Source organism: Salvelinus alpinus, chromosome 32, assembly GCF_045679555.1.
Source record: "Salvelinus alpinus chromosome 32, SLU_Salpinus.1, whole genome shotgun sequence".
Taxonomy (NCBI): domain Eukaryota; kingdom Metazoa; phylum Chordata; class Actinopteri; order Salmoniformes; family Salmonidae; genus Salvelinus; species Salvelinus alpinus.
The window spans coordinates 4,577,180-4,599,185 of NC_092117.1; the positions used below are offsets into that span (position 1 = coordinate 4,577,180).

The window sequence follows — 22,006 nt, forward strand, 5'->3', positions numbered from 1 at the left end:
CTGTTTGAACTTGTTATCAGTATAAAAGACCTGTCCACAACCTCAAACAGTCACACTCCAAACTCCACTATGGCCAAGACCAAAGAGCTGTCAAAGGACACCAGAAACAAAATTGTAGACCTGCACCAGGCTGGGAAGACTGAATCTGCAATAGGTAAGCAGCTTGGTTTGAAGAAATCAACTGTGGGAGCAATTATTAGGAAATGGAAGACATACAAGACCACTGATAATCTCCCTCGATCTGGGGCTCCACGCAAGATTCCACCCCGTGGGGTCAAAATGATCACAAGAACGGTGAGCAAAAATCCCAGAACCACACGGGGGGGACCTAGTGAATGACCTGCAGAGAGCTGGGACCAAAGTAACAAAGCCTACCATCAGTAACACACTACGCCGCCAGGGACTCAAATCCTGCAGTGCCAGACGTGTCCCCCTGCTTAAGCCAGTACATGTCCAGGCCCATCTGAAGTTTGCTAGAGAGCATTTGGATGATCCAGAAGAAGATTGGGAGAATGTCATATGGTCAGATGAAACCAAAATATAACTTTTTGGTAAAAACTCAACTCGTCGTGTTTGGAGGACAAAGAATGCTGAGTTGCATCCAAAGAACACCATACCTACTGTGACACATGGGGGTGGAAACATAATGCTTTGGGACTGTTTTTCTGCAAAGGGACCAGGATGACTGATCCGTGTAAAGGACAGAATGAATGGGGCCAATTATCGTGAGATTTTGAGTGAAAACCTCCTTCCATCAGCAAGGGCATTGAAGATGAAACGTGGCTGGGTCTTTCAGCATGACAATGATCCCAAACACACCGCCCGGGCAACGAAGGAGTGGCTTCGTAAGAAGCATTTCAAGGTCCTGGAGTGGCCAAGCCAGTCTCCAGATCTCAACCCCATAGAAAATCTTTGGAGGGAGTTGAAAGTCCGTGTTGCCCAGCAACAGCCCCAAAACATCACTGCTCTAGAGGAGATCTGCATGGAGGAATGGGCCAAAATACCAGCAACAGTGTGTGAAAACCTTGTGAAGACTTACAGAAAACGTTTGACCTCTGTCATTGCCAACAAAGGGTATATAACAAAATATTGAGATAAACTTTTGTTATTGACCAAATACTTATTTTCCACCATAATTTGCAAATAAATTCATTAAAAATCCTACAATGTGATTTTCTGGATTTTTTTTCTCATTTTGTCTGTCATAGTTGAAATGTACCTATGATGAAAATTACAGGCCTCTCTCATCTTTTTAAGTGGAAGAACTTGCACAATTGGTGGCTGACTAAATACTTTGTTGCCCCACTGTATATTAAATATCAGTGAATGGTACAAAATTCCATCTTGAGTTGATGGGTAGACCTACAGTAGCTATAGTACAGCAGTTTAAGCTTAAAGTTACAGTCTGGGATCTGGGAATAATGGTCATTTCAATTAATGAACCATTGATTCTATTCTTAGATAATATAACGAATAAATGCACACCAAGGTAATTCTTTGTCATGCCTCATTTTAGGAGGATCAGATTGTGACAGGGGTCTCAGCAGGGTCGGGCAGCCAGGGAAGACCAGTCTGTGACAGAGGGGAGGTGAATTTTTGCAGTTAACACTTTATTCTCTCTATGCAGAAAACACTGCACAAACCAGATGCTATTTTAAGGCAGTCTGACAAACCTCCAAAGTTGATTTCCAAACTGTATCCAGGGTTCAGAGGCTTTTCCCAATGACACAAAACATGTAAAGCAAAAATGTGAGGAAGACCTGATAGAAGCTATTGATGATGATGATGAATTGATACAGATATGTTAGAATGCTCAGTCATGTTCATATAATCTCATACATAAATTGCTGCAGTCTAAGACCATCCATAGAACGTACTACACGCCAGTGAAACTGAATTACATGCACTCAGAAATGTCATTCCTCTGCTGGAGGCTGGCTGAATTCTGGCAAAGAGCATGTTCTTTTATCTCAGCATGTCTACAAATTCGCCATTCTTTGTTTGCTTGGAAATGGGGATACTGGAGACAGTTATCTGAAGAAACTGTGTAACCAAGCATTTACAGCGGCTTACAAATGTATTAACATTAATTGGAAGGTTGGTTATCCTCCTACAATGTCAAGTTATGTATCACTAGATTTGATTTATTACAAGATTAAGGGTATACTGTGCAACTTTCATAAGGCCTGGATGCCTTACTTGGAATACAGTGTGACTAAAGGAGTCTGTATTGAAAACATGCCCACATTAGGGGAAATACCCATTCAGGCAATCCCTAGCTGCTGGGCTGCTCAGTCCTGGCTCTGGGGGTCTGCCGTCCTATGGGTTGTCATTCTGGCCTTGGCCTAACACACCCGGAACCAATAATGAACGTTTCACTAAGATCCTGAAGCCGAGTGGGGTGTATTGGGTCGCTGCAGGGTGGTGGATCCTTAGGGACTGGACAGGGCAAGACAGCTATATTGTGTGAAAGTAAAAAAAAGAGCGCTACAGTACTATTACTATTAATTATATGGAGGATTTTCAGATTTTCTGTGTGTTAATGTATATTTGAGGTGTGGGTTTTGTTTTTTTGTTTCAAAGCCTTGTGAACTGGGAAGGAAATTGTGTTGGGAGAATGTTGAGTTATTGACTAGACCGGTGGGGGTCTGGTGTGCAGGCGGTTCGGGCTGGCTGGTCGGTCTGGCTGAAATTTGATATAGGTCTTAATAAAGAGAATATAAGTCTTAGTTTTTTTTAGAGTTGTTCATTTGTTTGGCTATTGGTTAAAAGGTGCAACACAATATGTATTATTGAATTACCTTTGATCTAGTTCAGTCTTGTTAAATCACTTAAACATATTTAATAATCTCTTACCAAGCTTGATGACTGTGGGTATTTTTGCTTAGTTTTTGTTCTAGAGATGGCATATTGGATTGTGTAAAAATGCAGGAAATTAGCTTTAGACAGCAAAAAACAACACTTGGGGAGGACCCCCCCCCCCACACTTCAAAAACCAAAGTGGCACCCCGGTGAAGAAATGTCAATTCTACTCATTATCATCTCCCACATCATGTATCAACGGTCTTCTTATAACCAGACGTGATATTTTAGAATGGAAATAACAGTATTGGTAATTGCATTCTAGTCTTGGAGCTTTCCGTGCTAACATGAAGGACAATTTGACAAAAGTCAGTCTCTCTCTATATCTTCGAAGGCCTGAGGCTACTAAAACACTTATTTACCCACCCGCTAACTCTAGGGCAAAACCTAACTTCCACTTAAGTCACATTTTCACTGTCTCCCATTGACATCAATGCAAGACAGTGAAAAGTTGACTTAAACGGATTTGCCTCTGTGCTAAGAACAGACATAGCAAGTGAAGAACCTCAGTCAACTGCGCTTAAGAGAAAGTGTCTTTATTGATACCGTTACATTACTAAATGACAGAAACGCGGCAAAATATAATATAAACCGTATATCAAACCACGCCTATGATGCGCTAACAGGGACATGTATGGGTACGTCACACCACTCAGACGCTAGTACTTTTGACCAGCGCTATACGTGATAGTGCCCTATATAGGGTGTAATTTGAGACGTGCCACAGTCTCTACTCAGTCGGCCTGCTGAAGGGAACATGATTGGAAAGTTGAAAACATTATACAGTTAAGTCTGGTGATGTCTGAATGGATTTAGAGACAGTTTGGGAGTTAGTAAAAAAAGGGTTGACCCTGCAGACTTGTGGGCTGCTCAAGCTCTGGAGACCCCTGGTGGTGAAACTAAGCATCTACACCAAGTTATGTACAGAGAAAGCAGAGGAATCATTCATCACTGTCAAATCAAATTTTATTTGTCACATGCTTCCTAAACAACAGGTGTAGGCTAACAGTGAAATGCTTACGTACAGGTCTTTCAACAATGCAGCGTTAAAGATTAATATATAGAGCGAGAAATGCATTACTCGTTCAACTTAGGACCTGATGGATTTGACATAGATTTTTATTTTTAAGTAGTCCTTTTTCTATAATCTTTTTCTTCCTATGGTGATTTCTTCCTATTGACTTGACTGAAAAGCATGTCAAGTTACCTATGAGAAACGTATGGAAAAGCATGTGAAAATAATGTAATTCTCTAGTCTTTTCAGACATCTGAATGTTGATCGTGACATCGGAGTCAGTTATTGAAAATGTGAAGTATAGTTGAGATGACATAGCCAGAAAAGCCTACAAAATGACATTGGGGGCAAAGGCATAGATATTGTACATGAACTTGCAAACTCATTAACCAGGTTTCCATCCAACCATTTCATGCAGATGAATTACCTGGCGCATAAAAGTATCGACAGGGCTGATTGAAACAGGAAATGCTGGTACAATTTTATAAAAGCCGACAGCCAATTTGTTTGTTCGACATGGTGGCATCTTTTTGTGTCTCAAATTAATTGTGCAAAACAATGGGGGTGAAACACCTTTATGCGCAAATATTGATATAATAACCATAATATTTTAGTAAACTTGGGAGTCACGCGATGATATGGTATATGGTTCTCCTACGACGAGTTTAAAGTAGGCTACAGCTTCATAGGGTGGTGAATGTGCAAGGTGAAGAACTTGATGCTCCTTTCCACTAAATATTGAGGATCTTATTCTGGTGAAATGATAGATGCTTGGCTGCAGTTTGACCAATAAAAATCGCTCTTATCCATAATCATCTTATAATGTAGGTAGCCTACCCGCACTGTATCTGTGAGCTGTTGGCTAGAGTGCACCTGTCAAAACCAGAGCGTGTACATTTGCTACAAAAACGCAACAATGTTCGTGACAAAACCATCAGTAGAGTTGAAAATGCAATAAAAACCTATTTAACTTGAATACATAGGAATTTAACTGCAAAAGTTAGTTTTGTCTACTACGTCATTGCGCACAGCCTTTTATCAGCAAAAAGTCCGTTTGATGGAAACATCTCTGGTAGGAAAATGCGCATATTGTTTTATGCAGATTTTAGAATATTCGCATGAAAATCTGTCGCAAAGTGGATGGAAACCTAGCTATTGGCATCGGTATCAAAATAAATAAATTGTATGTAGAACAAAAATTCATAGCCAGCTCTCATGATTGGTGGTTGTACCCTTGAATGGAATTTCCAAACAGTAAAAAAAAAAAAAATTTTTTTTTTTTTTTAAATGTATCTTTACATTGGAGAAATGCCATAGGGTGTTGATCTAAGGAAGGATACGTAAAAGAACAATTATACAGAAACTACCTTAAATATACAAGCACAAAGACACAAAAACATAAGAGGGAAAGAGCGCACAAAATTATTCTTAATACAAACAAATAGCATATCGGGGATCAATATTTAAAAGGATCTTGCAAAGTAGCTTCTTGGTTTGTAGCTTTCAAAAATAGTGATTACAAATTATTGGGAAACGCAAGCCAATACAAAATGTGTTGTTTTCTTATATCTTACAATGCCGTGCCAAAATGGTCTTCAAAAGTTTCCGTAGCATATCGGAGAGAGAAAATACGTGTCTGTACTGTCTGAGGTGTGGACGTGAGGTACTGAGCAGATAAGTAGACAGGGAGTTGGGATGGGTCTCAACTGGCACCCTATCCTCTAGATCAGCAATTCTCAACTGGTGGGTCTCTCGTGAGAGGTTTTGAATGAGTCGCGAGTGTCCCAGTTAAAAAATAAAATACATCCTCAAGTCTGAAGTTAAACAAACAATTATAATGAAACTATATTTAATTTAACCTCAACTATTTTTCTTAAAAATCACAGTATTTTCAATATAGAGTTATTAGCAGCACTATTTAGCAGAATGGGTTGATTTTGTAGTCTCAAACCAGTGAGTTTAACATTCTTCAAGAATATGGGCAAAATTGAACTGTGGTTCCCTTGTCATATAATTGATACATTTACTATCAATATAGCATTGAAAATAGTATGCATTTTGGCAACAACAAACAACGCAATGCAAATACTGGACCACGACAGACCTGGTTCAAATTAGGTCCCCAGGAAAAACCAGTTGAGAACCACTGCTCTATATAGTGCACTACTTTTGACCAGAGCCCTATGGGTCATTGTCAAAAGTAGTTCACAGGGAACATGGTGCTATTTAAGTTGCAGGCTTGGACATTAAAAGAGGTGGCTTTTCCCTTCAGATCCGAATCACTGGGATTCGTTATAACGTCATTACCATGTCTGACACTGACAGGCAACATACTGTATCAGGCATAGACAATTCAATATTACATAGATGTAGTAATCTTAATGACAATAATACAAATGATCTAACAGTAATATTTATACAGTTACATACCGTAGATTCTCCTCTCCAGTCACAGGTTTCTGACGCTTTACAATTTCTTTATATAAGCCATAATAAAAAGAACAAAATACACCATCAATTCATAAGAAAAATAGATTGAAGATAGTGGAAAACAGTAAAGAATATTCTGGGGTGTATTTTTGTTTCATTTATTTGTTTGCTCGTCTGTTTCATTTTTAGAAATTGATATAAAAATAAAAAATTTAAATCAAACTAAAAACATAGAAAATTAAAACCCACTTCTGTATGGCCTGGTGCTCTGGTCCAGGTGGGGAAGTAGGACCGCTCTCCAGTACCTCAGAGTGTCTGTGTGTGTGTGTGTGTGCGAGCGAGTTGTGTGTGTGTGTATGTGTTGCGTGCATGTGTTGTGTGTGTTTTAGGTTTAGCGTAGCGGTTCTCAACTCCGGTCCTCAAGCTCCGGCAGTGTACAGGTTTTTGTTCCAACCAGGTCCTACAAAACAAATAATTTAGTTTTTTAAAAACTGAACGTTGGATTTATGCTGTAGTGCACACAATACGTTTTACTCTGCTAAAATCTAAGAGATAATAAATAAAAGATAGGTATTCCTTCCCTGTGAGGTGAGCACAACAGAAATAGAGGTACGGCTGTCAAGGCAATACACCCAGAGACCCGAGGTTGGAACAAGAACCCGCCAATATGTCCGCCAGCAAAATGGCCAACATGGCTAGCTAGCACTGATCATAGAAGGCCGAACCCAGCTCTGACTCAAACACTCTGACCAGTAAGCACAGGCTCTCTCACACACACACAAACAGAACAGAGTCAGGCCTAGCACTGATGAGCATGGGGAAGAGGGCCGGGGTTGAGCACCACTGAGCATGTGCGAGAGAGAGCATGAGTGGGATTCATTTTGCAGGTAGATGAGTAGCGTATCTGGGTGGTGAGTTAGGGTTTATGGTTGTGGCTCTACTGTGCGTCATTCTTGCTGTCCTGGCTGCTGGGCGTCTTGTTGTTCCAGGGGGAGTGTGCGCCCCCCAGAGCAGGGGAGCTACCAAAACTGTCCTCGTCCTCCAGGCCCCCCGCTCCGTTAGCCGTGTCGAACTGACCGTTCTCCAGCCGCGTGATCAGACGCTCATCTTCGTCTCCGAACTCCCCTCCCATCAGTGTGGGCTCGCCCACCATCATCACATCCTAAAGAGGGACAGCAAGGGCCGGAACATTATCCCCATAACCACGGGGGAGAACCGAGCATGGACGATCCCAAAGGACTTCGAAAATGGGATGGATGGGGCTGGGACTACCGTGGTTACATGTAATGGTGGATTTTAGGCTAGATGACACTTATGATTAATATTTTACGTAACCTTTAGGTCCTTGAAGGCCTAAAATGATATGGACATTTTAGAATGAAGCCTTTCAGTACCTATGAAAATAAGGATAACTCATGTTTCAGTGTGTGTCCATCAATGCTCAACCCACTCACAACCAGACATAGCTCTGGGTTTCAGGCACACAGCCCAAATATTCAACACCATCTACAGCAGGCGCAATGCCAGCCTCTGTTCCAGGGATTTGGGTAGTATTGCCCTTCCCCTATTGGTCAGCGGTGGGCAGCCCTGATCCTCGAGTGCTGCATCATGGGGTTTTTCATTCCACCTCGGGTCTCATTGGCTCACTTAACCAACCAAAAGCACCTAAGCTGTCTGTGAATTCTACGTTTTGATAAAACCAGCTACTACCGCTGTGCCTAAGTTTGTAGGACAATAAAGCAGATTGAGCAGAATGTCTCACCTGCTCCAAGTAGAATTTACCCCTAACCACAGACCTAGAATCAGATTGGTGCATCTCCACTCCTAACTAACATTTAGAGGGTTGATATAGTATCTCATCCAGGACCAGTGGTAATGTCTACCTCCTGTATGTGTGTGACCCGTAGGCCAGAGGACCAGGGACTGCCCAGCACTGGCTCACGTCAGACAGGCATCATAAACATAATACACTACCACCATTTCCCAATCTGATCCTAAACCCAAAAGGCCCCACCTCCACCCTTCTTCCTCTCAACCCCATATCCTGTCTTCTCCTATCCCCAACAAACCTGTCTTAAACTCATATCCTTATCATACCAGCCCCATCTTTCATGCCCCATACCCCCCCCATATTCCTTTCCTACCTGTCCTATCTCTCCAATCTGACCAGAAATGTCTACCCCCATGTTACCTGTCCCAAACCCACACCCATCACCCCCCCCCCCCAAAAGGCTGTGATTGGGAGTCCAATAAGGCGGCGCACAATTGGTCCAGCGTCGTCCGGGTTTGGCCAGTGTGGGCCGTCATTGTAAATAAGAATTTGTTTTTAACTGACTTGCCTAGTTAAATAAAAGGTTAAATTAAAAACAAACAAAAAAAATATGTAAAGATGGGATGCTTACAGGTACCTGTGTGGAGAGAGGGAAGTTGTTTGCAGGACTCTTCTTCTTGCTGTTGTTTCCTCCACCAGCGCTCATGTTGCTCCCGCCAGACATCTTCCTTTTCCTCCGCTTGTTGGGCGCTTGTCTGGCAGGCTCAGCTGGAGAGAAATAGGAGGAGAGGTGTACAGATCTGCAGCGTGTGTGTGTGTGCAGCTTGCATTACTATCTTCGTGGGTACCGGAATCCCAAAAGTCCCCACAAGGATAGAAAAACAAGGACAATTTGCCCTTGTTGGGACATTCCCCAAGGCTATTTTTGGCTTACAATTAGGGTTGTGGAAAATAAGATTGAATGGAAATAATTGTTAGGTCCCCACAAGGATAGTTAAGCATATGCTGTGTGTGTGTGTGAGAGAGAGAATCGGATTCATCTGTGCACCAAGCTAAAGGGTTCAAGTCTCAAGTAAGGTTGTGTGGTTTACCTAACATTAGGGATGGGCATGCGTAATCGAGGACTCGAACGGCCGTCAAAGCTCGATCTTTAACAAGAAATTTAAAAAACATTGTAAAACTATTTGGTGGAATGTCATTTGTGTCTGCCCAAACAGGCACGTGAAAAGTTTTTTTATTGTCTCTTGAAGACGAATGTTAATTTGCTTTGACTCTGGTTTTCTATTTGTACAGTCGTGGCCAAAAGCTTTGAGAATGACACAAATGTTAATTTCCACAAAGTTTTCTGCTTCAGTGTCTTTAGATATTTTTGTCAGATGTTACTATGGAATACTGAAGTATAATTACAAGCATTTCATAAGTGTCAAAGGTTTTTATTGACAATTACACAAGTTCTCAACGAGATTAAGGTCTGGGGAGTTTCCTGGCCATGGACCCAAAATATCAATGTTTTATTCCCCGAGCCACTTAGTTTTCCCTTTTGCCTTATGGCAAGGTGCTCCATCATGCTGGAAAAGGCATTGTTCGTCAACAAACTGTTCCTGGATGGTTGGGAGAAGTTGCTCTCGAAGGATGTGTTGGTACCATTCTTTATTCATGGCTGTGTTCTTAGGCAAAATTGTGAGTGAGCCCACTCCCTTGGATGAGAAGCAACCCCACACATGAATGGTCTCAGGATGCTTTACTGTTGGCATGACACAGGACTGTGCTTTTGCCATAAAGCTTTTTTGAAATCTGACACAGCGGTTGCATTAAGGAGAAGTATATCTTTAATTCCATGCATAACACTTGTATTTATCAACATTTATGATGAGTATTTCTGTAAATTGATGTGGCTCTCTGCAAAATCACCGGATGTTTTGGAAGCAAAACATACTGAACATAACGCGCCAATGTAAACTGAGATTTTGGGATATAAATATGAACTTTATCGAACAAAACATACATGTATTGTGTAACATGAAGTCCTATGAGTGCCATCTGATGAAGATCAAAGGTTAGTGATTCATTTTCTCTTTCTGCTTTTTGTGACTCCTTTGGCTGGAAAAATTGCAGTTTTTTTGTGACTAGGTACTGACCTAACATAATCGCATGGTATGCTTTTGTCGTAAAGCCTTTTTGAAATCGGACACTGTGGTGGGATTAACAACAAGTTTATCTTTAAAATGGTGTATAATACTTGTATGTTTGAGGAATTTTAGTTATGATATTTCTGTTTGAATTTGGCGCCCTGCAGTTTCACTGGCTGTTGTCAAATCGATCCCGGGGAGCTGCGCGCCCGTGCACAGTTTAGAGCAGGGGGGGGGGGGGGGGGGGGGGACGGCCCACGGGACATATCTGGGCCCACGGGCACTTCAATCCGGCTCCCTTTTTTCCTCCCCAATTTCGTGATATCTAATTCGTAGTTACAGTCTTGTCCCATCGCGTCAACTCCCTTACGGACTCGGGAGAGGCTAAAGCCGAGAGCCGTGCGTCCTCTAAAACACGACCCAGCCAAGCCACACTGCTTCTTGACACAATGGCCGCTTAACCCGGAATCCAGCCGCACCAATGTTTCGGAGGAAACACTGTTTACCTGGCGACCGTGTCAGTGTGCATGCGCCCGGCCCGCGACAAGAGTCGCTAGAGCACGATGGGACAAGGAAATATCAGCCTTCCAAAACCCGGACGACCCTGGGCCAATTGTGCGCCGCCTCATGGGTCTCCCCAGTCACGGCCAGCTGTGACACAGCCTGGGATCCAGCCTGGGATTGAACCCGGTTCTGTAGTGACGCCACAAGCACTGCGATGCAGTGCCTTTGACCGCTGTGCCACTTGGGAGGACCCCGCAAATTGATTTTAACAATCAATTGGTCCCCCAAAAAATGCATCCCTCCGTTGAACTTCAAAATCCCGATGAGGCCCTTGTGCCAAAAAGTTTGCGCACCCCTGGCTTAGAGGGAACATTGCTCCCACATCACACGCATGCTGAGTGTGCACACAAGCTCCCCTTAGGCCTACAAAAATAAAAACCTATAAAAAAGTATCTAACTGATAGGATACACAAGCTACATTCATTGCCAAATGGCATTCAAAATGGACTGGTTGATTGAAGTAGGAAGATATGTGATCCAACAACGAGCTGCAGTTTTTGAATAATTGTGTTCCGTCTATTTTCCGCAATTTGTGGCCTGCTGGAGGTCATTTTGCAGGGCTCTGGCAGTGCTCCTCCTTGCACAAAGGCGGAGGTAGCGGTCCTGCTGCTGGGTTGTTGCCCTCCTACGGCCTCCTCCACGTCTCCTGATGTACTGGCCTGTCTCCTGGTAGCGCCTCCATGCTCTACTGAGAAGTGGTCTGTGGTCACCACCTGCAGAATCACTCCTTTATTGGGGGTGTCTTGCTAATTGCCTATAATTTCCACCTTTTGTCAATTCCATTTGCACAACAGCATGTGAAATTTATTGTCAATCAGTGTTGCTTCCTAAGTGGACAGTTTGATTTCACAGAAGTGTGATTGACTTGGAGTTACATTGTGTTGTTTAAGTGTTCCCTTTATTTTTTTGAGCAGTGTATTTCTTACCAGTTCGGGCCTTGCATTCTACAAATAAATCAAAAAATGTATTTGAGTACTCAGATTTTTTTTTGGTGCGAGTACTGGAACAGTCAAAAAATGTCAGATGCACATCCCTACCAAGTGGATTGTCTGTGTAAAGTCTGATTGTTACCTGGTGGGGCCACCATGCGTTGCCACTTCTGGAAGAGGCAGGTCTTGAGACAGTCTCTGGGACTCAGACTGTAGGTCTTGTGTCTGGACATCAACTCCTGCATCGGCTCCAAGATCACACACAGCTAGATGAGAGAAAGACAGTCAGAGAAACAGATTACCAACACTGCTTAAGTACCAGCATCTCTAACCACATTTACCATTCCACTGACTAAAAAGCACTGAACGAGACAACCAGTGGTGGCTGTTGGGAGGAGCTATAGGAGGACGGGCTCATTGTAATGGCTGCAATGGAATTAATGGAACGGTATCAAACAAAATAAAACCTATAGAAACCACGTTTGACACTGTTCCATGAATTGCATTCCAGTCATTACAATGAGCCTGTCCTCCTATAGCTCCTCCCACCAGCCTCCACTGGACATACCCTGAGGTAATTGAGTGTGGAGTTGGACAGGCCACATCTTGTGATGTTTTTAGCCAGCTGATCCAGCATCTGAGGGTCCTGCACCTTGGAAGAGAGTGAAGAGAGAAGGGTGGAAAGAGAGCAGAGAACAAACATGGGAAGGTGGTCAGTAACACTGGTCTGGAAATCAATTCATAAATCAATGTCAGGGTTTCCATTAGGAAAATGTGGCACCGGAAATTTGTGATATATACCGGACCATATGCATTGCGTAACCTGATTAGGGCGTCCACCCACAGTGCTCAGAATGACAGAAATCACATTTAGATTACGGTCATTCATATTAACAGAACATGCAGGTCGGGGATCCAACGATGTGCAGTCCTTCTTACTGAATTCTGATGCGTACTTTGAAGATGTTAGAATAACTGTCCACATTTACTGTGTGGCAACCCGGGGGCAAGCAGGGAGCTACAAAGGAAGGAGCAGGACCATGGTCAGCACCAGAGGGCTAGAGAGGCCAAGTTGAGTCAGCACCATGGACACCTCTACCGGCACCAACTGGGGCTGGTGATCCAACACTAATACTACCCAGTCCAGGTGCTGCAACCAATTGGCACCTGGAATTGGTCCCACCTGTCCTTCGTTAACCCAAATAAGTATAAGTAGAGGTGCAGTCACTCGGGCGCTTAAGCAGACAGGCAGAGGGTATGCCTAGACCTTAGAAGAACTGGAGAAGAGGACCCATTCCCGGGCAGCATGCCACCTGCAAGTTGATAACAAGTATTGAAACCCCGGACTCATCGCTCTCTCTCTGTTGTTCATTACCACAGGCGGTCCAAGGAGCCGCCACGCTGGACACCGAGTGACCCACCCGTTACCTGAGACGCCTTTCAGTTATTTCTCCCCATTCCCCCAAAAATTTAGTAAGGAACAACTTTTGTTTGAGCACCGCAAAACAGTCTCCCACGGTCTTATTTTATTGTGAGTTTCACCTCTGTTTCCCCTGGGATGCCATATTGTCTATAGCCAACAAGACGAGTAACAGCAAAATCACTAGCCTACGTGAATCTACTATCGCCCAATGGAAGTTAACCTATTCTATTGGTAGGTTAACAGACTCTGGGACAGTTGTGGGAGGATAGACTAGCCTATGTAGCCTGACGCAACAGATCAGAACGTTTAGCTTAAAATGTTGCTAAACTATTATTTCTTCACATTATTAGCGCAGCAATGTCCATTCCATAGTGGGGATAACACCATTGTCAAAGCACACCGCACATGCGAGTGGTTTCTTGTGACAGATGAAAATATCAGTTCGACATTTTGAAAGAGACGAGATCTAATATGCAACAATTAGCACGGGTTGCTAATATGACTAAGATTGTGCCTTTGGCGACTGGACAATGAAAGAAAGTTGATATAAAATAATTGCCTCCACGGATATGGTCTGATTTTGGGTAGCCTACTTTGAAGCAAGGTAAGACATGTCTCAATACGTAGTAAAATGTTTGTTTTAAGCACCTTTGGCAGCGATTACAGCCTCGAGTCTACTTGGGTAGGACGCTACAAGCTTGGCACACCTTTATTTGGGAAGTTTCTCCCATTCTTCTCTGCAGATCCTGTCAAGTTGGATGGGCAGCGTTGCTGCACAGCTATTTTCAAGTCTCTCCAGAGATGTTCGATCGGGTTCAAGTCCGGACCACTCAAGGACATTCAAAGACTTGTCCGGAAGCCACTCCTGCGTTGTCCTGTTGGAAGGTGAACCGTCGCCCCAGTCTTAGCGCTCTGGAGCAGGTTTTCATTTAAGGATCTCTGTACTTTGCTCTGTTTATCTTCGCCTCAATCGTGATAAGTCTCCATCGACCTCATGGCTTCGTTTTTTGCTCTGACATGCACTGTCAACTGTGGGACCCTATTTAGACAGGTGTGCCAAATCATGTCCAATCATTTGAATTTACCACAGGTGGACTCCAAGTTGTAGAAACATGATCAAGGATGATCAATGGAAACAGGATGCACCTGAGCTCAATTTCATGTCTCAAAGCAAAGGGTCTGAATACTTACATAAATAAGGTATCCTTTAAAAAAAAAAGTAATACATTTGCAAAAATGTCTGTCATTGTGTGTAGATTGCTGAGGATATTTTATAATAAGGCTGTAACGTAACAAAATGTGAACAAATTCAAGGGGTCTGAATACTTTCCGAAGGCACTGTTTTCAAAATGCATACTGCCTCCAGCTCAGTGTAAAGTGGTGTGACGCAACGATGAAGCCCAACTTCCGTTGCCTATGCATTTGTTTGAGATTCTGTATATATACCATACATAAACAAAATTATGCAAATTAACCTATAGACCGATAAGCATGACCGATAGACTCGAATTTCCATAAATTGACTAAAAAGCATTATTTCACAATAGGATTTCTCTCTTCTTCTCAGGGACAATTGGCCGGCGCCAATTGAACATTTATTGACCAACCGCCTGCTATTACTGGCTAACCCTGGAAACCCTGGTGTGTGTGTGCGACTCACGTGCATGGCCAGTATGCTGCGAGGCAGGACTTCTCTATGTTGTCTGATGCTAAAATGCCACGTCTTGATCCTCATCATGTCGTCAAACATGAACTCCAGGTACAGACGGCCCTCCACACACACCTAAAGGAGAAAGAGGTTAGAGGTCAAACACCTAGATCAAGGTAAGGTTTCTTATCATACAGTGCACAGAAAATAGGGGGAGAAAGACTAAAATACATGTTTGGATTTGTAAATGAAAGGAGGAGTTGTGGAATTGTAAGTGGGGAATGTAATGTGTATTTGCAAATGTTCAAATGTACCGGAAAGTGTATTTTCGTACCTGTGTGAACATGGGCTTGCCGTTCTGTGTAACCATGGTGCACTGGTCACAGTCCAGAGACACAAAGTTAGTGTGGAAGGACTCTTTAGGGTGCTTCAATGTGTAGAACAGCTCAGTGGCGCCACCTTCAAAGATACTCCGGAAGTACCGCGGGATCAATGTCCGGCCGATAGCTAGGGAGAGGATACATTTACTGTTTCAATAAAATTATTTAGTATCAAATGCAGATTAACACGTTATGGTTAGAGGGTGAAATATGCAATCCCATAATAAAGCATAGCCGCCCTGGAAATGTTTCGTACTGTATCGTTTGGGCCCGTCCTCCAGACAAAAGGTGATGGTGAGCATGGCATCATCCTCAAAGAACTCTGTGGTGAAGGCATCCCACCAGAGATTGTCACAGTCCTACAACACACAACCAAATCAGTCCAACAGTAGAGGGGAGAGAAGATATTCCCACCATCAGTGAATCAATCATTCAATAAATCAATCTCCCACCACAGACTAAGGGCACAGCCAAATCGCCATCTTTGCTCACCTCTGTCCAGTTTTGTAGCCGTTTGTTGAGCTCAAATATCCTGTAGTCTGTCTGGTTGCCGTATGGTGTTGGTCTCCTGCAACAGGACAGAGCAGGGTTAGTACAGATGGACTGGAAGGCACAACAACTTTATTTTCTAATTAAAAGCTTTGCTCTAACACTATTTTGAGGCCTGGGGGGGGGGTCAAGGTTGATGCTGTGATCGTCAGTCGTTGTACTCACCCCATGCCAGGCTCTAGGTATGACGGGGGGTACATTGGTGTTGGCCTGCAGACCGAAAGACAGGAGAAAGTCAGAATTAAAACCCAGTACTAATAGTAATACACTTACAGTACGAGCTAAGTGGCAAATGTGTGCATGTCCTACCCCACGTCCCTGTCCAGCATGGTGCCGGGGTGGAAGGGGGGGAAGGCACTGCCGTTAGGGCCGGGCTCCTTGGGGGAGTACAGCTTGAACGACTTAGACGAACAGCCTGGAGAGAGATTGAGAGAGAAAAAGAGTGAGCGATTTGGACAACGGGATTACAGCCTGAGGCTCCGTACACAGCCCGTGCTAACAAAAACCAACCAATGAATTGCAGCCTCGCACCAACACGCTCCACCATTAAGCCAGCTACAACCAATTCATTTACTTGCTTGTTTTTGCCCCTCCATGTGTGAAAGCTGACTATTAGACAAATATGCAGCTTTAAATCTTATTTACACTCTACCAGGTAGGTTGACTGAAATAACATTAATTTATAGCATATTTCAGAGTACGGATGAGAGAACAGATTTTAAAAAACTACATTATGGGAATTTTACCAATATCGTATTTTCTTGTGTGCAAATAAATACAAACCAATCATATGCCTACAGTGTGATACAAAACCCTTTCAATGGTGATTTGGGACAATTTCAACTGAGATCGAGTGCGCATGTTCACCGATGAATATGTATGAACTTTCCAATTTGTAAGTCGCTCTGGATAAGAGCGTCTGCTAAATGACTTAAATGTAAATGTAAGATCTCCCCCATCATCATCATGAAAGATATACTTCGACCAACAATTCAAATAAAATGGGTATTGGGACAAAAAGGAAATTAAGATTTGAAAACATGCCAGACAACAGCGTGTCCGCTGCAACATTAATTTGTTACAAGCATTTCGCCTACACCCTCAATAACATGTATGTGCCCAATAAAACTTGATTTGAAAAAGCCCATGATCATCAGACATTGGAGAGGTGAGCGAGAAAAATGCCCTGACATTTTACGCAGCTTTTGGCACTCCGCTCATAATCTACATTCTAGGCCTACTTTCACTGTGTTAATAGTAGGCTAAGTCAACCTAAATATTTATTGAAAAAAGGCTATGGTAAATAGGAATAGGTAGCTCATTTGACACCTGGCTGTGAGCTGCACTGTTGTGCTCTGCCTGACTCTGGCAAGGCCAGTCATGTTTAAATAGGTTAAACTATCGGTTTAAAAAATGAAAATATAGAAACTATCGTCTGTCACATCACAATGTCATATCTTCACTCGATTTTAGAATTCTATAGTAGCAGTCAAATGGACCAAAATTTGTTTGATATTGTTTCATTAACCTTCCTACTTCGTCAGAAACACAGACAGATGTAGGCAGTCATTGTAAATAATCATTTGTTAACTGACTTGCCTTGTTAAAAATAAAAAGTTGTGAGCCATTGCCAAAAGCTATGCAATCTGGTTGACTGAAAATACTTAAGACTTTTGTATCCTACTTTGTAGTAAAAATAATATTAAACTATAAAAAGGCCAAATGTACTCAAAATACACACTTGCTAGGTAAATATTTAGTAAATGAGCCATTTCATGCTCAAGTTGACCTTACCATGGAATTGCTCTAAATCTCTATTGATAAACTGGGTAAATCAAGATGTAGCCTTGGTCTATTCATGATACAGATTAATGCATATTATTCAACACGAGTGTGTGAATGCGTTGAGCTATCGAGCTTGTTTAAACTGATTTTGTGGGGCTACAGATGACAATCCCTTCCATGTAGGACTTATATTATTGTACTTAACATTTCCATAGAAGAAGCAGTCTTTTATAAAAGTGTGCGCTGTCTCTAAGAAAGTAATGACGTCATTTGTGAGGCAGAACATGGCGGTGGATTCTGGCTTTGTGGGTGGCTGTGGAATATAGGGGAAACCAGGCAGGAAGGAAATTAATGAGTTTATGGTGGTGAGATAGACAAAGTGAATTGATCAAGTTTTGGGTGAGAATCAGCTTTGAAATGTGCATATTTTTCATTATGTTTGCATATTATCACAGAGAGTACTAGGGTAGTGAATGTGTTGCTTCAGCTGTAAGCTAGCAAGTAAAGTTAACCTTCAATTAAAGCTAGTATGGTCTTGCATTGTAAAAGTGTTCTAGCCTGTATGAACATTGTTTTGCCAACAGTAATTCTGTTTAAATTTTTACATGCCATGTTGCATTATTCAAGTGTGTTAATTTATGTGCAGCATGAGTCAGGAGCTAACAACGCAGCCCAGGCAGCTCTTGCAATTACTGAGTAAGTGGAGAAGGTATTTTGCTCTATAGACAGACTTGATCCTCCATCACACGAGACACATTTGACAGAAGTAACAAATTCTAGTACCAAACAGCTTTTTAAAATAAAAAAAACATACAGAAGTTTCAGTAAACCATACAACACTAAGCCCCTCTCTTGCATACAGCAGCCTAAAATCATGTGATCACAGTCCTGTTGTGTGGTGTCCTGCCCATCCCCCACCCCTCCCTCTAGCTTGCTGTGATGTTAACCTTCTCCTGCCTAGATGATCTGTGCATACTGAAACACTCAGGCCTTCATTACAACGCTGCTGTAACTAAACACCCCATCTAAGGCTTACTGAATTTGAAGAACGAGAAACACTGCGTTGAGCCTCAACCTGTATTCAATAACATCACCATCTGTAGAAGTATGGCTGGAATATAAAAAAATAGGCTACTCTGTGGCCTACTTCGTCAACAACAGGGATGGGGGGGGGCGTAGAGAGAGATTAGAGGGAGAGATGGGGATATGTGCACTGTCCTGAGCTGCCTGCCCTCCTTCCTCTCCAGTGCACAACTCAGCCAGCCCAGGTCATTATAAAATGCATCCAAATGCTTCCCGGCCAAAACTGTTCGGAAGAGTTTGCATTTGTGATGTTTTATTTCGTTTTGGACTTCTGTGAGGATTTGTTTGGCTGTTCGACACACATTTTATCTGGAGGCAAGCTGAAGTCTACACCTCTTCCTCTGCGATTGGTCAACAGTAGGGATTCTTCAATAAAGTATTGTTTTTAAACGAGAGGACTCGTTTTCAAATACCTTTTTTCATTGAGAAATACAGCACCAAAATACTCATTTAGATGTGAAATTGCACGAAAAAGATCTCCTCTGCAAAAGCATCAAAATTAATGACAGATATCTTGAGTAATCGTAGATTAATTCAGACTATTTTGAGGATCTGGCTATGGCTTCACAATATGGACAAACAGTACTACTGCCGCTTTTTTCTTGTATTTTCAATCAAAGGTCTTTTAATGGAGTATGCGAGTACACATGTTCGGTTAGCCGAGTTTGGCTAGGCACCAGCCGAACTGAAGCGTGCTGAGGCCTTAACACAGGAAAAACGATAGCTTCTACTACAACAACTAATATGCTCCCAAAAGCAGAATCCTGCATCTCACCAATTAAGCATTGTTTGGAGAATAACATTACCCATATTATATACCGCCCCTCCCAAAAAAAGCACACTCAAACCCCCCCTTGTTTCACTGCACCCCATAGAGGCTGTCTAGCCTCCTCTCTCCGGCCCTTCTTTACAGGGTTCACTGCAGTTCTATTGGCATGACCTTTGACCTGGCAGCAACCCCAAACCCTGGTACACCAGACATCCCCCTGTATACACTCAGCCTTTCTCTAAGCTAGCCAGGTACGTCATATTAAATTACTCATGAATCATCCTACAATCAATAAATATACTGTTCATTGCACAGACTGGCTTCAAGCCTTTAACCTCTGCATATAGCCATGCCAACATTGCCAACATGAGAACAGAATGGATAAGCAGTTGGTGGCATCCACTCACTCTACTCTGGGATCAATCCTAATTCTCAAAATGGAGGGGGTTTAGTGTCTTTATGACATATGTAGATGGGTGACATCAGTCCAAGCTTCCAGAGATCTGGGGTAGAAGCATAGAGTAACATGGAGGAGCATCATGTCACTGTCTGAGAGATGTCATATACAGAGGAGAATCACAGACAACCTCTCCTATATTCCCCAGATGACACACACACTATCCAATGAAAGCGCCATTGACCTATCTTGGAGTGGGTGAAGTTGCCTCTACTACTAGAGAAACTGATCTACGGCCTTTCTTGAATTTTCCACTCAGAAATTTGGATGAGCTTATACTGTAGGCTGGGGGTTATGATTGATTAGAACGAGAATTGAATAATACAACAACAAAAATCGACAATTGCTCAATAAACACACCGAAAGACAGCATTATGAGCCTAGTACAGATTACGTTAGTTAAACATCGAAGTGACAGAGCTGAGAAGCTAGCAGCCAACTACATGGTGAATTCTTCATTAATTGTCTTATCTTGATGAATACTGACGCGTGAGATCAGTTGAACAAAGGTTTGACTCGATGCTGATAGCAAGCTAGCTACAACAGCAAGATTGTCTGTGTTGACCAGTGGCAGTGAAGTTAGCTAGCTGGCGTTAGCCATCTAACTGTTAAGTAACTAAGTACGTTAGCTAGCTGCACGAGCCGCATTCGACATTTCGTTTCCATCATAATAATTCATTGCTACTTAAATTGCAACAAGACTAGTACCTAGAGTTAATTGCGAACACTTCAAGCCACCATACCTGCACCGAATGGTTAAACGAAACGCGGTGGTTTTTTTTCAACACCACTGCTCGGTTAGCAGGCTAGCTTGAATGCTAGCTGTCCCAATTTGAAGCACCTTCAGGCTCAGCTTAAAATAGCCGTTATTTCAGTGCTCCTCCGAAACAAAACGAAAAGCAAAACAAAAGTGGCAATAATTAGTATTTCCTCAGGTGCGTTATTTTTGCTCCTCCAAGGTAGCGTTTTTTTTTTAGCAACACAGATGTTGAAAAGTGGTGAAGGAGCCAACCCCTTTGTTCCTAGCCAGCAGCGAACAATGCCCCCCCCCCCCGTCTAAGCACTTGCTCTTCTTCGATGAGGTTTAACGGCGGTTGGCATCTAATAAAAATTGCATTACCGCCACCTACTAGACTGGAATACAACTCCCTTATACTTTGCTTGAAAAAACAAAGAAATAAACAAAATACCCTACCATCTAACACTACTCTCTCAAAAAAAACTAAAACAAAATACCAGCCAACTCCATTATATAAATCTATGTAGTCCTACCTCAGGCCAACAACCTGAAAGGATGGGACACCACCACTTAACACACCCTGTAACTCCTCTGATGTATAGTCTCGCACACCCAAATAATGCTGCCAAACACCAGTCTCAACGTCAACAGTGAAGAGGCGACCCCGTGATGCTGACCTTCTAGGCAGAGTTGCAAAGAAAATGCCATATCTCAGACTGGCCCCCCCCCCAAAAAAAAGATTAAGATGGCCAAAAGAACACTGGACAGAGGAACTCTGCCTAGAAGGCCTGCATCCCGAAGTCACCTCTTCACTGTTGACGTTGAGACTGGTGTTTTGCGGGTACTATTTAATTAAGCTGCCAGTTGAGGACTTGAGGTGTTCGTTTCTCAAACTAGACACTCTAATGGGGCAGCAGCATTGGGCCAGTAACCGAAAGGTTGCAAGATCGAATCCCCGAGCTGACAAGGTACAAATCTGTCATTCTTCCCCTGAACAAGGCAGTTAACCCACTGTTCCTAGGCCATCATTGAAAACAAGAATTTGTTCTTAACTGACTTGCCTAGTTAAAGGTAAATTTTTTTTTTAATGAATGTACTTGTCCTCTTGCTCAGTTGTGCACCGGGGCCTCCCACTCCTCTTTCTATTCTGGTTACAGACAGTTTGCGCTGTTCTGTGAAGAGAGTAGTACACAGCGTTGTACGAGATCTTCAGTTTCTTGGCAATTTCTCACATGGAATAGCCTTCATTTCTCAGAACAAAAAAAGACTGAGTTTCAGAAGAAAGTTATTTGTTTCTGGCCATTTTGAGCCTATTTATTTATTTAACTAGGCAAGTCAGTTAAGAACAAATTCTTATTTTCAATGACGGCCTAGGAACAGTGGGTTAAACTGCCTTGTTCAGGGGCAGAATGACAGATTTGTACCTTGTCAGCTCGAGGATTCAAACTTGCAACCTTTCGGTTACTAGTTCAA

The 22,006-nt window shown here is 42.6% G+C and overlaps 1 protein-coding gene across 11 annotated transcripts in view; it reads right to left on the reverse strand.

The window, feature by feature from the left end:
- Positions 1 to 3,810: 3,810 nt before the first annotated feature.
- Positions 3,811 to 22,006, reverse strand: part of LOC139562251 (LIM domain-binding protein 1-like) — a 44,265-nt gene continuing 26,069 nt past the window's right edge. For 2 of the 11 annotated variants that reach the window (XM_071379760.1, XM_071379761.1), the window contains exons 3-12: positions 16,010 to 16,115; positions 15,866 to 15,910; positions 15,644 to 15,719; positions 15,408 to 15,510; positions 15,106 to 15,278; positions 14,784 to 14,906; positions 12,269 to 12,352; positions 11,843 to 11,966; positions 8,710 to 8,846; positions 3,811 to 7,469 (exon numbers count right to left, since the gene is read on the reverse strand). In XM_071379760.1, the coding sequence (XP_071235861.1) occupies positions 7,245 to 7,469; positions 8,710 to 8,846; positions 11,843 to 11,966; positions 12,269 to 12,352; positions 14,784 to 14,906; positions 15,106 to 15,278; positions 15,408 to 15,510; positions 15,644 to 15,719; positions 15,866 to 15,910; positions 16,010 to 16,115 (1,196 nt within the window). In that variant the 3' untranslated portion in view covers positions 3,811 to 7,244. Of the gene's footprint in view, positions 7,470 to 8,709; positions 8,847 to 11,842; positions 11,967 to 12,268; positions 12,353 to 14,783; positions 14,907 to 15,105; positions 15,279 to 15,407; positions 15,511 to 15,643; positions 15,720 to 15,865; positions 15,911 to 16,009; positions 16,116 to 20,537; positions 20,858 to 22,006 lie in introns of those variants that run through there. The other 9 variants (XR_011672330.1, XM_071379764.1, XM_071379770.1 and 6 more) reach the window with 9 other exon arrangements.